The 16,257-nt window shown below is 41.0% G+C and overlaps 1 protein-coding gene across 4 annotated transcripts in view; it reads left to right on the top strand.

Annotated features, from left to right (window-relative positions):
- The first annotated feature begins 639 nt into the window (after positions 1 to 639).
- Positions 640 to 16,257, top strand: part of aff4 (AF4/FMR2 family, member 4) — a 30,050-nt gene continuing 14,432 nt past the window's right edge. The window contains exons 1-2 of one of the 4 annotated variants that reach the window (XM_019873292.1): positions 640 to 946; positions 7,596 to 7,692. In XM_019873292.1, coding sequence (XP_019728851.1) covers positions 7,618 to 7,692 — 75 coding nt within the window. In that variant the 5' untranslated portion in view covers positions 640 to 946; positions 7,596 to 7,617. Of the gene's footprint in view, positions 947 to 7,595; positions 7,694 to 10,191; positions 10,461 to 16,257 lie in introns of those variants that run through there. The other 3 variants (XM_019873294.1, XM_019873295.1, XM_019873293.1) reach the window with 3 other exon arrangements.

The raw sequence follows: 16,257 nt of genomic DNA, 5'->3' as shown, positions 1-16,257 counted from the left end.
ATGTTGAGTTGGGTGTGTCTTAACCTCCATGGCAGAGGCTCTGTCGAACCCCTGAGACTGATTCACCTACCCCCTAGGGTTCGATCGAACCCAGGTTAAGAACCACTGTGGTAGGATGTTGCGGCTTTTGAAGACCAAAATGCCGAATGAATATTCAGTTGAAGACGAAAAAAAGCTTTTTATTTTATTTATTTATTTATTTATTTGAAAGATAATCACGAGCAGGAAATGATTCAATTGACCGCGCCAGCGAACGTTTTTAAATGTTTTTTTAATGGTTTATAAATCATGACGAACGACCTGAATGGACGTCATCACTTCAGATATGCACGTCACCGATATGCTGCATTTTGATTAGGAATTATCACTGTCAATGAATAATGAGCGTATTGCCTCTTGTCCGTCGCCTCTTGAGAATGTCTCTCTTTAGCTCACCTTCTCGTCGTTGTTGGTGACAATCAAAATCAAATTATACTTGTTTATTTGACATATTAATCACCTGAACACTTACATGAGGTGTATTTTGGGTAAGAGGCGCGAACTTTACTGCTGATAGCAACTTGTCGCTTGTGTTGACATGGATTTGCGTGCAGTATAAAGTGTCCGACTGCACTGAACGCAACACAAGCTCGCTGTCCTCCATGCATCCATTCCTGTCTGTGGTACCTGCTGACTACTGAACTTAGCTAGCAGCCTTACCTTAGGAGGCACTTCTTTCCTGGAATCCAAACATGAACGAAGGTCCGAAAAAATGATTTTAACTAGGTTTTCTCCCGAGAAGTGAACCCTAATCGAGGAAGAGATGGGGGCCGTCTGTTGGGCTGTACCGTCTTAGCTGTTACGGCGTTTTGCTGGGTCCATTTTGCGTGTAATTGGAAGTGGAAAAGACAAAGAAAAGAAGCTTTCCAATAGCTAGAATGGTTTGGGCCTAAAAAGAAGACAAGAGGTAAGGATGCCTGATGTTCCCAAACTGTGTGTTTTATTGTTTGGCTTTTCGCAGTGGTTGGCAACGTTTGCAGCGAGTGTTAATAAAAGTGGTCGCGGAAATGTTAAATGTTTTGCGAGCTTGTTAGCCGTTAGCTTCGCTCCCCTCCCAACTACCAGCGAATTGGGCTAGCCAGTGTTATGCTCATGCCTATATGCAGGTATGGAGGGAGCACTTCGCATCAGCTAAATGTTGCTGTATGGTTTTTATAAATATTGCTATGTTAGTCTAATGTTACGTTACGTTTTAAAGGCGCGATGGACATTTTTTTAATCCCTTTGCCAACGTTAACCGATAACTTTAAACAGGAATTTTAACGTTGAATTTCATCCGCAGCAATGTTCATGTGTATTAAACAAAAACAAAAACGAAACAAACGCTTTTGCGACCCCCGAACGAGAGTTGCAACAACTTTTTATCCGTTTACCTTGGTCACCTGTCTGTTTTGTTTTATCTAAGTAGGGACGTGACATTTTCCCCCAGCAAAAACCAATGTCACCGGAAACAGCTGGAATAAGGGAAGAACACGGTGTTTAAATTTGTCAGTATCTTAAGAATTAAGGAAGTTCTGACATTTTAAATGCTTCAAATTGCGGACAAAAATGTTAGTAACTTTGTCCATTGTTACAATGGAATGGCCTATATGTGAGTGTCCGTGCGAAGCGGTGTGCGGCTGTTTACGGACAAGCAAGCGCAAAGAGAAGCATTTTGACTCGAGAGTAAGCATAGGGAACGACTATGTGTGCCATAAAAGCCATCTCTGCACTGCGACCCCCGTCTGTTTATTGTTTGGCTACTAGATTCCTACACCATCGCTGGCAACGGACGGCTCTCATGCGCCAATTCAAGGTTAGGCGACACAAACTTTGGCAATCTAACATTTTAGACATACAAGTTGCATGTAAATTCGTCTGAATGTCCGTCCCCTAAAACTCTCAAAATTGACCAGGATAGGTCACTATAAATAATACAGGTAGCTATCAACACTTAAAGTTATTCCGCCGTGTGTGTAACAAACATCCAAATCCTGTATGAAAGTCATCAAATTGAAAACGAGGCGACAGGGGAGATTCCACTGTGCATCACATCTAATAATAGATGCAGCAAACACGTTTTTAACATGCCAGAGAAATTTTTTAGAGGGGTGCAAAACAGACCTGTGCTACATGATCACATGAAATTGGCCTCATGAAAAATGTCAGTTGCCACATCCATTATATAAGCTATTGTTTCTGAAACTTTTCACACCGAGCACCACCTCTAAAATTAACTACGACCATTTAAATGCAGTAACATTGTAAGTCTAAGTGTTCGTTTTTTAAAAAATGAGTTTTTTTTTTTTCCGAAAGTGTAATTGTAATTACATCTGCTTTGTCACTGTACAAAGATTTGTTCGCAATTATATTTTCAGACTTCAGAAGGTGATGTTGTGTGCGTCAAATTTCAGGACTAAATAGGAAAAATAAGGCTGCGGGTTTCGGGTATTGTTAAAATCGACTATTTTCTCGGTTATTTCATCAGATCATTGGATAAAAACTTATTTTGCATGGATTTTCTTTCCCGACTGATATTTCTTCACTGTTGTTTATTTGGTGCTGTTTAAATCTAACTAAGTAAACAACAATTAGGCAATATCATGAGAGGGAGTGATGTTTTAAGTGCGTCTTGGTTAATGACTTGGTCTATAAAAATGTCAGAAAATAGGTATGACAGAGTACTTTTGTAATTGTATGTCTACTGCACCGTTTGTGTTCCGCCCGTTGCCTATCAGGTTGTAGCACCACGTCATAGATGTGTTAGCATTAAGCAAATGGACTGAAAGGCTAAGGGGTGTTTTTGTTGTAAGAGGACAAAATATAGAAATCAAAATTTATTAACATTTATACATTTATTTAGTGTGTTACCGATTAATTTTATTGCTTGTGTTTGTTAAAAAAATACTGGGAAGAGAACACTCAAGAAATAAACTCCTATTAAAGCGCAGTTGCAATATTGAGGGGGGGGGATCGCAATTAGATTAGTTTTCAATTTTTTTACAGCCCTAATATCATGTCATATGCACGCATGACAAATAGAGACGAGGGGGGCCAACTTGTTTATCTCGGTTGACACATCCTGGTTGGGTGTGTGCGTTTGGGGAGGGGGTTGGGTGTCTTTGTTCATTGACTCTTTTTAAGATGACTGAATGTAGGCTGTTGTACAGGCATTGTTGCAACTAACTATTTCACATTATTAACTCTCATAATAAGGGTGGAAAAAGGTCACCTCCGTTCATGAAGGAGTTCTCATTCCTACGGCAGCGATACTGTTCAAATTTGTACAAAAGGAGGAACATGCGTAAGTCAATCACGAACGAATAGAAGTCATGATGACTGTATGTATAGTATTTATATAAAAAAAACACTTCTTGGCCATAACTATAAATCAGTCAAATAGAAAAACAAGTTTGGTGTTAACTGAGCATGGCTTTTTGTGTGGTGTGACAACATATTGTGACACCAAATTCTCTTTGTCACAACTGGTATCACCAGTAAAATCCACCAAAAAAAAGAGAGTTTGCTTAACTTTTTACGTAATGTGATCATTTACGTCCTTTTTTTTGTGGGGGGGGGGGTCAAATTCTAACTAATGTGACTCTTGTGAATACAAAATTCATTTAGCTACCTTATCTAGTTCAAGTTAGCACTTAATATGAAATTATATAGCAAGTAAAATTCAAACCATGAAGCTTTTTTTTTTGCTCCCCCTCCCACTGACATTTGCCTTTGTTATGTTTGCATAACTGAAGCTGCGGGTTGCCGTATGTTTCGGCTACAACCTAATCCCAAACATTGTTTTTATTGTGACGTCTCAAGATTGCAGTCAAAATGTCTCTCAGCCAAAACAAAGCAAAAAAAAAAAAAAAAAAAACTGTTCTCAGCTTTTCTTGTGACATTTCTGACAAACCCTACTTCCTTTTTAAACTGAGACACTTGTCTAAAGTTGCAGCTTTGATGGAGGCTTTCCAAAAAGGATATCTGCTGGCTGAATCGGTTCCATTCTAATTGGACCGCAGCAGCACATCTTGACTTAATACCATAGCTCACATTTTATAAGAATAAGCCACTCAAAACTACAGATAATCTGATACAGGGGACCAACACATGACATTTTGAGGTTATGAATGAGGAACTCGATTGCACAGTAGTTTAAGAACACGTCATCGCACATCACTGTTTACTGTTTGTGACGTATTTATATCGATGGCCTCGAAGTGTTTTTGATCCAAATATTTACTGAAATGATGACATTACTCCTTTGTTATTGTTGGTTAGTTGTAGGTTTTGACTTGTGTACAAATTGGGGTCGGGGACCACCTACATTTGTTCTTTTTTTTTTTTTTCTTTTTGTGTGGTCTCCCTGATTTTACGAGTCAATTACGATTCTATCTGGGTGGATAAATTGTGGCCATGAATGATGCAAGCATCTCAAAGTAATAAAACAAAACCAAAAAAAAAAAAAAAAAAAAAAAGTCAATTGGCACGAGCCACGCTAACTAAATCTAAACCAGCTTCCATCACATCATTTTTTTTCTTCCACAGCTTGTCTCACTTGGTTATTCATCGTTTCGTATCAGAGTGCTTGTTGTGGCGCATCTGCAGGCGTATTTATAGGTTTGCTCGTAAGCCATATGTTTGTGCGTTTCTATTTGTAGCAAGGGTGACATCCCTTCTGACTCACAACATTGGGATAAATATACATTTAGGAACCGACCTCACAGTTCTGATATGAGCTTCACTATTAATGTGCTTTTGGCACAGTTGGATAAGAAGGTCATGGCTGCCCCCTTTCCCTAACTAACACGGTTTTGCAAAATGGAGAAGCTTGAGTGACACAGGTTCTTTGGAAAGGATCGGAAGATCATCGAGGCTTGTGTGTCATGTTCCACTAACACTCGTGTCACAATGCGCTGCTGGAATAATGTGTCGTTTGTGTCATGGGGGGGAGAAAAGCCTCTTGAAACTGGAGTGCAGCTGACATGATTTTACTCGTGGCAGCTTGCGTTGACATTGTTGCGCTGTCATTGTTGAATTTTTGATACAGCAACTATGAGTCCACGATGGATTTCATTGCAGCTCGTGTGATATTGGATCATACACTGAGGCCAGAGTCGTAACAGGCCAAAGATTAATGCGCCTTTGCCTTTTGCAAAACCCAGGAAAGTGGTGTAACCACTCGAAAACAGCATCCCTCAATCACAGGTCTGATGTGACCAGAGAGAGAAGAGTTGTTGACAGAGGACATTGCTTTCAACACATCCGTGCTGACGAGTTTGTTGGGAGTGAAACTCTCCCATGTCTGTCTGTCATTAATACCCAACACACCGGTGTCACCTTTTCTCTGTCACGCCTCTGCTACTACCTCCATGGAAAGTTGCCAGGTCGACTTTGTCCGCTCACTTGTGCTGTTTATACAGAACAGCAAAGGGGAAAAGGTGAACAAATTTGATCATTTATAGGCAGTCATAAAGGGGCCTTGAAATCTTTGTGGTAATTAAATAAAAATGTTTTCGGCTCTTATTATAATCCTCTTTTTGCAAAAAGATGGCAATTTCTCTTTTAGACAGTCTTACCACCACGACTTCTGTTACTACCTCAACAGAAGGTACTGAAGGGAACAAAGTGCATGAGTTGAGTTATATTGGTAATCTTTAAAAGGGTTCTATGGTAAAACAAAAACGTCAGAAGCTGAACTGAACTCAGCCGAGAAGCACGGCTCAAGAATCTCTTCTCTGTGGAATTGATTGTCGACATGTTGAGTCAGCCTGAACTAGTTTGTAGTCTCAAGAAACAACAGCATGACGTTAGCCAAGGCCAACAACCACGGAGACCCCGAGCGTCATCATCACTTTGCTCAAAAAAAGATTTTTCCTGTCCCGTTAAACCAATATTTAAAAACATAACCAATCAAGTCATTCCCCTTGTAGTAGATGACGCCATTTCGGGAAATTCCCATTCCCAATAAAGTCAAACTGTTGTCAACGCCGATGATTTACCTTTAGCACCTTGATGAGTTATGTTCTAATGTGCTTAATTGGTATTGTGATGCAAAAACGGTCACATGAGTCGAGCTGTAAACGCTTGTTGGCGCCCTCTGCTTTGCATAATGCAACACCTGCTGAGACACAAAGTGCCTTCAAGTGCCTCTCCCTGCCCAAATGGGCATGTGTAATCTGTTTAGAGCACTTGCCAATTAATGGATTGTTGTGATTAGTTAATTGGCACCAATTATAATTTCATATATTTAGTGGAGCGGTAACCTTGAAAGATGCTCACGGTTATTAAAAAAAAAAAGGAAATGTCAACAAAAGGAAATCAACTCTCTGATTGTCTTCCAACGATAAAAGCAGTCCCAACTACTTTAAAGGAGTCCTCGGTTTGCGGCGGGAGTTCCATTCTTACTGCAGCAAAGTCCGGAAAAACTTGATTAGTCTGTCATTAACCCACACTAATGTACTTGTAAAGTTAAATACAGTAAATATGTGGATGAAAAACACCTGTAGGCCATTGATAGAAAAACAAAAAATATGGCGTTAACTGAGTATGCCTTTTTGCGCCACTGACAATGTATTCTTACGCTGCGGACAAACAAGCTCATTGCGCATCATCCTTAAGCTCGAAACGTCACATTTCAGGACCGTCGTAAACTGACTATCAGGAACCCCAAATTGAAACTGAAAAATAGTAATATTTTTTAGCATGGAAGCGGGGCACAAGGATCGCACCAGTGTGCAGTCGTCAATACCTTCAGCCAAAAGGTTGGAATTCTTAATAACGGCATCGATAAAGACGGTCTGCCTCCCAAGGAGTGTTATCACATCACGTCAGTGTGGGCAACGTGACCTCGCTACATTTACAATTAGTTTTTCTTGTCGTGGCCGTATGTGGTCTCGTCCCCCACTTGTCGCCAAACAGCTGTTTAGATGAGGCAGGCCCACGGCTATTGAATGGACACTCCTGCGGAATGCATGCCGTCAGCAGGTTTGTTTTCACAGTGCCAGGGGTGCTAACACAGCTACCTTCACCGAAACCTGGTCGGATCATTTTTCAACAGTAACTCATGATGTTATTTTTATTTATTTATTTTTTACGATCCGCGCATATGGCTGACACCGTTTGTATTAATTTGTGCATATACTGCTCGTGATTCAAAGAATGTCCCTGGGTTCTTTTGAGTCCACCATATGATACATCTGTCATTTAGTGCTTTCTAGATTACATACTGTCTGCAGTCAAAATGATCTACTTGTCTAATGCATGCTTCTTTCTGTATCGCTGTAAGTGGCATATACTGTATAATTGATGTGCCGAAAATAACTGACCACTTAATCCAACCGTGACCTTTGAATAGAGAGGAGGTAGCTGTGTTCTACCCCGTGGGGAATGAATGCAGTTGCTTCCAAGAAAAAAAGAAAAGAAAAACACTGCTGCAGTCTTCACTAAATTGTCTTTTTCTGATAGTGTGCAGACTATAGGTTGTGACACGATTTTCCACTGAATTTTTACTCAGAGGGCTTTCCAGTCCAGTCATCATCATTTCCTGTAACCTTCTTCCTTTTTTGACCTGACAGATTCTCGAAAGGAGAGCATATTATGCACAGTACTACCTCAGATGGAGACCGCAATCCTTTTCAAGGGCTTGGGAAAAAAAAAATCAACAACTGTACAGGTAGTATGTGAAGTAACTAGACATTTTAACATTCTTGTCAGGCACGTTTAAGTAGAAATTAACATGAACTCTCAGTCAAGTCTTGTGGATAAGTTCGAACAACATTCCATTTATTTGGCAGTCTGTGTTTTGTGGTTCCGCTTTTGTTGTTTGGGAGCAGATCAAAACATTGTGACTTGCACTGATAACACATTTGTCACTTGGTGTCCACCCCAATGTCGCTGATGAAAAACACTGTGTGTTTGATACCAGCAGAAATGGCGCTCTGTGCCTTTAAGAGGCTCCACCAGTGCTTCACGTGTGCTGGGGCACAGTTGGGGGGAGGGACACGGGGTGGGAGGGACCTTGTTGACGGAAAGACATGCCCCGGTTGGCTTGCTGAGCTGAGCGGAGTGACATCACACGGAGGAGAGGCCTTGTGGTGTAAAATAACATGTCCTTCTATGGCACAAGGCGGAATGTTCCATTTCCAGGGTGCGAGGTGAGCTCTGCTCCCTTCCTCACTCCTCCCTCCGTTTAGGGTGAATGTTCTCGCCGCCTGTCAAATCTTGGTTGGATGTCTTTGTGGAGTCAGGCGTTGCATTTAGAGGATAAAAGATTTGCATTTTGACATCTGTTAATCTTACCAGTCAGGCATTAGTGCAGAATGTTGCCCGAAGGAATTCCCTGTAATAACTCATGAGCCTTACATCCCATGGTGGGTTTAACTCTATATGTGCTGGTGTGATTTTTGCTTCTTTTGGGTGTTCCAACACATTTGTAATAATGTTTTTTCTGTGAATATCCCATTCATAATTCTATGCTCAACCTTGTAACGATCCAAAATGTTGCTTGGTACAAAGGGGCAGTTATAATTTATTGCAGAGCACACTGATGTAAAATAGTTCTCTCAAAACTCATTAGTTGTGATATTATTCACAAAGCGACACCCCTCTCACATTTTTATCTGGTTTTATATCTCTCGCTAGCAAAATAGAGGTCTATTTCTGCAGTCAAAATTACTTGTATGTGGACAGAAACCCATAGTTTATGGGGGGGTTCCTCTATCACAGGCTTCCAGCTTTGTTATCAGACCAACCTGGGAAAAAACAGGATTTTTAGTCTTCCTTTTAGTATTTTAGTCTTTTAAAATTTTACGTACAGAAGACAACATGGTCAAAATGATCCCCATTCACAACTGAAAGGAATGTTACATGCATGCCAGACCACTAGTTGGCGACATCTACACCTGCCACCTAGTTGTCTGCTCGGACTAAACCATCTTTTTATCCACCCGACATGAACACATATCTAAATAAAGACTTTGGAAAGTCCTCACCTCGCAGTCAGAATAGCGCCAAAATTGACCATATTATTGTCGTATTTTTCCAACATTAGCATGACCCCAGTATGACTGCAATATATTGTCGACAGGGCAGTTTGTCAATTTCCGACATCATATACGACGTTAGCGCCCCTGACATGACTCACTTGCCCGTGTCGGAAGTAATTTTAGCCACCACGCTCAGTGCTCGATGCATCTCAATTATTTCACTTGACACTGAGCTGCATCGACTGTGTGAACACTGACGTCCCACTTCAGTAAATTCTGTATGAAAGGGACAGAGAAATAAATGTCGGTTCTTACTGTTCGGCATCTGATGTGCCACTGTGCCAAGGAGCCCGTGTGTCAAGCAGCCAACTCTCAGTTCCCAAAAGAAAGGAGTGGCCCGACGCAGTGAAATCGCTTTTCATTGGTTATTTTAACCTGCGGTGTTGACAGTGCATCGAGAACATCTAAGATTGATATCACGTTAAAAAGTCCTACTCACCAGCAAGCATGCACTGAGGCCACTGACTTGTGCAAAAGACTACTGTGCAAAATAACAGTACAGCATGTCACTGTATCGATAAAAAGTATGTTTTGTCTTTGGAGGACTTTATTAACATACACAATTTCTCATATCAAACATGGGATACAAAGGTTAAGTGTACCTTCTGTAATCAAGTGGAAAAAACATTTCATTTCTCTGCCTTTCACTATTTTTTTGCTGGCATAGCGAGATGAGCAACGCTGTCATCTATATACAGTAGTGCCGTTTTCAACAGGCTGTTATCGTCAAAAGCGATTGACTCGTTTTCAAATGTCAATGTTTCGGGCAAAAAAGCAAACCATGAAAACGAACATTAAAGGGAGTGTCGCGTAAACAGCCGCTTTGTTTCTGACAAGTGGAACATTAGATTTTGATTAGGAGCTAAATCTTAACATGTCGACGCTTCATTCATCCGTCAATTCTCTGCTTTTGCCAAATTAACTCTCCCTGCTGTTTGTCCAACACTATCCTAACCCCCTTCTCTTCCCATCTTGTTCTCCACACAAGCGTAACCACAAAACAGCGCGCACACACACACACACACACACACACACACACACACACGGAAGCACAAAGCTGCGCCTGCCCCAGAAGCCTCACGTCCAATGCGAACACCCCCGCCGTTTGCCTTTGTGGTACATCCCGAGACAAGCAGTCACCTCCTCTATCCCAAGTCAGATTTGTCTCCAACTCTCAGGAAATACACCATACTTCTGAAAGGTGTAAAAGTGTCGTGTAAAAAGTTCTTTATGGATGGGTGGATCCCAATAAAGCGTTAAAGGAGCGTTCAGTGACGGGGGAGGGTGACACACTCTTTTTGGGCTGACAAGCCATGACAGGACTACTTGTGAATCGCCGGTGAACCTTCTTCCTTCCAATGTCTCAGTGTTTTGGGCCATGGCCTTTCACGCAGGGTAAGGCACTTGTACTTGAAATTCGCAATGTTCACTTAATTTTCCCGTTGACTGACAAGATATGAGAAAAGAACTTAAAAGTGAAGGTTTGAGGAGTGACAGAAGCTCAAGTGGTGTATTCGCAGAGCTGATCTACAGCCATATGTTGGTCACCTTTTTTTTTTTTCTTGGGTATACAATGTTTACTCTTGTACAAGAGGTGACCTGGCTGGTAGGTTGCGAGTTGCCCTGCGACAGATGAGCTGATTAATTTAGGAACAGAGTGAAGTGGCTTTTCAGCTCACCAGACTTTGACCTTTTCAACGCACTGCAGAGTGATTCCAATAAAATGGAGCTGGCCACTTATGTAATAAATGCAATGCAACGCAAACAAATTGTGCTCCTCCTTTCGATTTGCGATTTAAAATGGTAGAAAGACGTGACATCCGACAACTCTGGGATCTTTGTCAGCTTGCTGCTGTAAGCATGATGCCGTAAAAATACGCGTCTGTCATGGACAAATATTTTGACTGTGTTTACACGTTTACACATGCGCGCACACGCGCACACACACACACACACACACACACACACACACACACACACACACACACAACAATTCCCACCTGCGTCATTGCAGAAAGTACTCATGAATAACTTCATTTATTGAATGATTGAAAAAAATTTGAAGGTATCAGTATTATGTTCCCCCAGTTATAGTTACTTTCTTAATAACAAGTCGTGGTTCCACGTCCCAAGCATGATCAGATTTTTTTGTTTTTTTTATGAAAATAGTCAAGTCAGCTTTTATTATCATAACAAGATATATTTATTTGCCCATGTCACCCACCTCCAGTAGTTGTGCTTTGTCAAGTTGATATTTTGTTCCTTGGCACATATTAACAATTTTTATGTACAAATCACACAACCGTTGGGTCCTCCGGAATGACTGGAAACTTAGCAATATCGGAAGTCAAGCAACGTGTCATTTCGAACCAATTTCATCATGGAAGGGTGTGCCTTTTGTCAGTGATAAGATGAGACTGATAAGATTTTGACAATTTTCCATCTTTGAGACTTATTTTTCAACAGGTGGATTCTCCTGTCTCATAAATGCAGTTTCTTTAGTGCCGTGGTAGGTTTTCCGAAGTGTTAGGCGAAACCATTGAATTAAATCCACGTAAAATACAATTGATTTACAACATGAAATACAATACAACATTGGAAGTATCTCAACTGATGCCACGAATCGACAACTAATCAATTATCAAATTAATAATTAGAATACATGTTATTTTTGATCGTCGATGAATTGTTCAGACCGTTTTTGTAATTTCAAGGTGTCAAAATCCTCAGAATTTCAGCTTCTCAACAGTAAATATTCTCCTATTTCTGGAGTTCTCCTTGTAAGGAGACCGATTATCTTTGTGTTGAAACAAAATAAAACATTTGCTTTTACTTTGGTATACAATGGTCATTATGTTTTCCTATTTTCTGACATGTGATGGACCAACGCAGTAACTGAATCATCATGAATGTTTGTGCAATTTCTGCATTGGCAATTTGAAGATTTTTTTTTTTAAGTTGGATGAAAATTACATTTGTTATTCTCCAATTCATCGACAAAATGACAGATGTATCAATTATTACGGTAATCGTGAGTTGCAGCCGGAGTAATATGCAAGTCAATCCCATGCGGCTGCGCACAACTTTCTTTTCTTCGTGCTCTTATGCAAACGTTTCAATTAATCTAACAATAATCATAATACCCAGAGTACTTATCCTCACCCAGACTTGCCCAGCTGACTTGAGGCAGTAGGCGGGGTACACCCTGAACTGATTGCCAGCCAATCGCAGAGCACACAGAGACAAGCAACAACCATTCGCTCTCAGAAACACAACTAGAGACAATATAATTACTGGAGGGTACATGTCTCCTGTATCCATAATTAACTCACGCAGGTTCCCAATTTGCCCTTATAGTGTTTTGATGGAATGTCTCCCATTGATGGAAAATCTCCCAAATTGCCAGTCTCCCAAACGCAGATGTCAGTTAAAGACCGGTTTCCGGCAGCATTGTTTTCTGTTGTTTTTACACATGGCTGCGAAAAATCACATTCGGAGCTCAAGTTTTATTATCGGTGTAAAGACATTAACTCAGCTGTGGTTTGCATGGCCATATAAATGTATACAATCTAACGTATGTAAAAGCTGCCACCCTGAATCACATGCAAATTCCGGCAACTCCGCTTGTTTATTAAATCGATACATGCAGTCAGTTAACGGATGAGCCACGAGCCTTTCATTTTCTGCCTAAATACAAATGCGGACTTCCTTTAATAGTGTATGTCGGGGTGTTACCCCTGCTGAGCTAATAAAAAGCTAGAGAGTGGCTCATTTGAGAGAGCCGAAAGGACTTGAGATGAGCTTACAAAGGATTGTTGCCTTGAGGGCATTCGATTGTAAAGCGCGATGCTAACAGTTTGCCCGTTCACACATTGAGCTCAAATTGGACTTTCACAGGCTTATTCACATTTACATGATGTATCAACGTACTCACGGCAGCCTCGGCGGCGCAGTCAGGAGCGATGTATTTTTCTGCAATTTTTTTGTCTTTGTCTTTTATTGGATATTTGTTGAAAGCACAAGGTGGGAGGGGTTTAGTTTGCTGTTGCATCAGATGTGCTGTATTTCTTTCATATCATATGCCCTTTATCTGTCTTTCATCACTCTCATCGTTGGTCACTTGAAGTTTTCACTCTGTTGTCGTCCATTTTGTTCCACCTCTTATCGCCCTATGTGCTGTTTACGCAGCTTGACCTGTCACAGTGTCATTTTTTTTTTTTTCTTACGTTTCTGGGGAAGCCGACATGCTAAGAAGTGGCAGAAATGTTCCGACAGTTTCAGTGGAACATGGAGTCATTGCAGTGTGTTTTTGGTTGTTGTTGCTTCCAGCGAATCCGTAATTCCAGAATCCTACATTAAATGACACAGAAATGTGCATCTTAGATGACTCATTTGGGCTCATTATGTTGTTCCTCGTTTTGCTGTGTTAAAGTAGTACCATGTGCTCTCTCACATGAAACAAGCACTGCCAGTACCTCACATTTAAAAGAATGCTTTGAGCCGCAGATATTTTATGACTGCATTGAAGCTCCATTTACAACGAAAACGTCTGTTTGTTATAGTTGATGAAACTCGAAGATTATAGTCAGCTTTGCAGGGGATGCCTAATTTATGACAGTCCGTCCGTGCATTTAGGAATATGGCGTAGTAAAGTGATAACCACAGTTAATATTTGTATGAAGGAATTCTAAGCCACAAATGGCAAACAATTAAATGAAAACCAGAAAGTTCAGCGGGGACTGAGCGTGCCTTTTTGTGGCGCGCAGCGACGAATTCTCACACCTAAGTTCACAGAGGTGACATCGGTACAGTACTCGCACTGTGTACTTGTGTGTTAAAATGCGAACATCCAATGTCAAGTGTAAAATAAAAGATTGGTGAAAGTACGGATTCTGAAACTCATTTAAGAAGTAAGGTAAAAATGTATTTTTATTGTTGTTTATGTACCGTACCGCTGTTGACTTCAGATGACCAATGTGAAAAAGTATAATGCATAAAATAATCCCCACCCACCCAACACATTTCAGTGGCTATAAATTATACACAGGTTTTTTTCTATTCATGGGCCGACCTGCACATCTTCCCCACAGTAAATGTAAGTATATTGTTCCCAAAAAATTAAATCCCAGAATGCATTGCACAACACCATTCATCTAATTAATGAAGTTATAAGCACAGTAATCCTTGTCATATGTTTTGGAATTACCATTAGCTGATTGGGTTATATTTAACTCATTTATGTCTAATTTGCGTTGCTATAAATGGTTTGGGTGCGTAAAGGTAAAAACAGTCGGCAAATATCGACTGATATTTATATAGATTATTTTCGCCGGTGTTTTGAGGTGCGTAATTTAATCGGCCGGACAATTAATTGGTACGTCCCTATCTTTAACGCCAGGGGCTTGTAGTTCTTAGACTTGGACAGGACAATGCATTCACCACGAATCATTATTGAAGCTGATAACGCTAAACGGAGAGAGTGAGAGATAACCATGCTATGTTGCTTGTGCACATCGGACTAGCCCAAATCATTTCCATTTACACCGATAAAGCGACCACTAATTGGGTGTTTCAAACACATCCCAGTGGTCATTATGGGCTTTATTTGCATGAAGACTATTTGTGGACAGTAAATGTGTGTGCTGCCAAGCCTAAATGACTCATTTAGTCTGCTGCCAATGACGCGGAATGCCCGTTAAAAGTATTCGGTTGTGAAATCAAGAATCTTACGGATGAACACGCACGTAATAACTATTTTATTGGGAACCGGCCATTTGTCTGCTTCATTCCAAAGTCGAGTGCATTTCTTTTAGGATATGTTAAGTGTCGACTTGTAAGACCTTTGCCGTCCTTGCTTAAAAAGGCTTGAAACCTATCTGCTTCCTCCCATCTCGACAGCAACAATTCAAGTAATCCCGGCGTGCTGCTTTGTAATGGGGAGGCGGCCGCCCAAGCGCTCTCTGTCAACAGACGTCAAATCTTTGTTGCTCTTGGCTGAGCCCAAGCCATTGAGGATTTAAACCGAGAGGTGACACGCCTGGCTGGATGTTGTTCTTGTTTTTTTTTGTTTCAAAGCTCACTGTTGTCCAAGCATTGTGCTTGTAACAGCTCCTTGACTTCTCTCTGCTACAAGTTGACATGTGCGAGCACTGCAAACACTCTTTAGTAAGCCCCCACCTCCCTTCTGTTTGGATTACCCACGCTATGGTCAGAAACTCGTGACATGCAGATATGTTTGTTGTCACTTCTGTCTGTTCAGCCTCTTGGCAAAGGACTTTTTTAATGTGCATCTGCTGTAAGGGGGTAGTTTGTGTACATTACATGCCAATGTTTTGGCAATAGGGTGCTGGGCAGGAACCAAATTAGGACTATGTTACTAATTTGGGTCTTGAGCGGAAAAGGTTCAGAACATTTTGTGACAGCACTTTGCTAGCGAGGGCGTGGCAGTCATCGAGGTCCATTGTGGATTTATGACCCTTTTTTTTTTGTTGTTGTTGTCTGCCTCAGGGAAAATTGTCTTTACATTAATACCACCAATGTTCCGAGATATTCAGGTTTATTCAAGTTTTGAAGTAGTTCTCCCCCACTCCACATAGGAAATGAAACAGAGTAGACCTTTACTTGCCCTTCTGCGGGTCCTTTTTTTTTTTCTTCAAATCTATTGACACATTTACAACAGGCGATAAGACTGTGCAGAAGATGAGTTGTGTAAGCATGTGACATATATATGTGCTGAGGGCAAATTCAAAGTTTACACCCAGTATTGTCTTCTTTTTGTTGATGACTTTTACAGTACAGAGAAGCTCTTAAAATCTTGATTTTTGTCCGGTTTAGGATTCGGGATGCTTTTGGGACGCAGACGTAGTTGGTGGTTTACTTGCTGTGCTGAAGGACGACGCATTAAAAAGAGTCATCGTTGGTCCCTAAGCACCCAACAATCGCTAGCATTGACTTTTTTTTTTTTTTTCATTTAGCCTTTCAAAAAGACCTCTAGTAGCTTTCGATGGTCTACAAACTGGCGCGGAGCATCTATTCAAGGGGCTTGCTCGCAGTCAATGTATGCTACTGCAGTGTCTAGACGAGCCTAAGCCTATTAGAGACGACTTTCTCGACTGCGATTCTCACTCCTGATGCGTATGTAGCGGTAGCCTACTGTCCTAGACTTCGCCGTAAACGTTTGCTCCGAGCAGGA

This window comes from Hippocampus comes, unplaced genomic scaffold (genome assembly GCF_001891065.2).
Source record: "Hippocampus comes isolate QL1 unplaced genomic scaffold, H_comes_QL1_v1.1 scaffold59, whole genome shotgun sequence".
NCBI lineage: Eukaryota > Metazoa > Chordata > Actinopteri > Syngnathiformes > Syngnathidae > Hippocampus > Hippocampus comes.
Note: the sequence above shows the minus strand (reverse complement) of the source record. Positions and strands in the feature narration are given on the sequence as shown.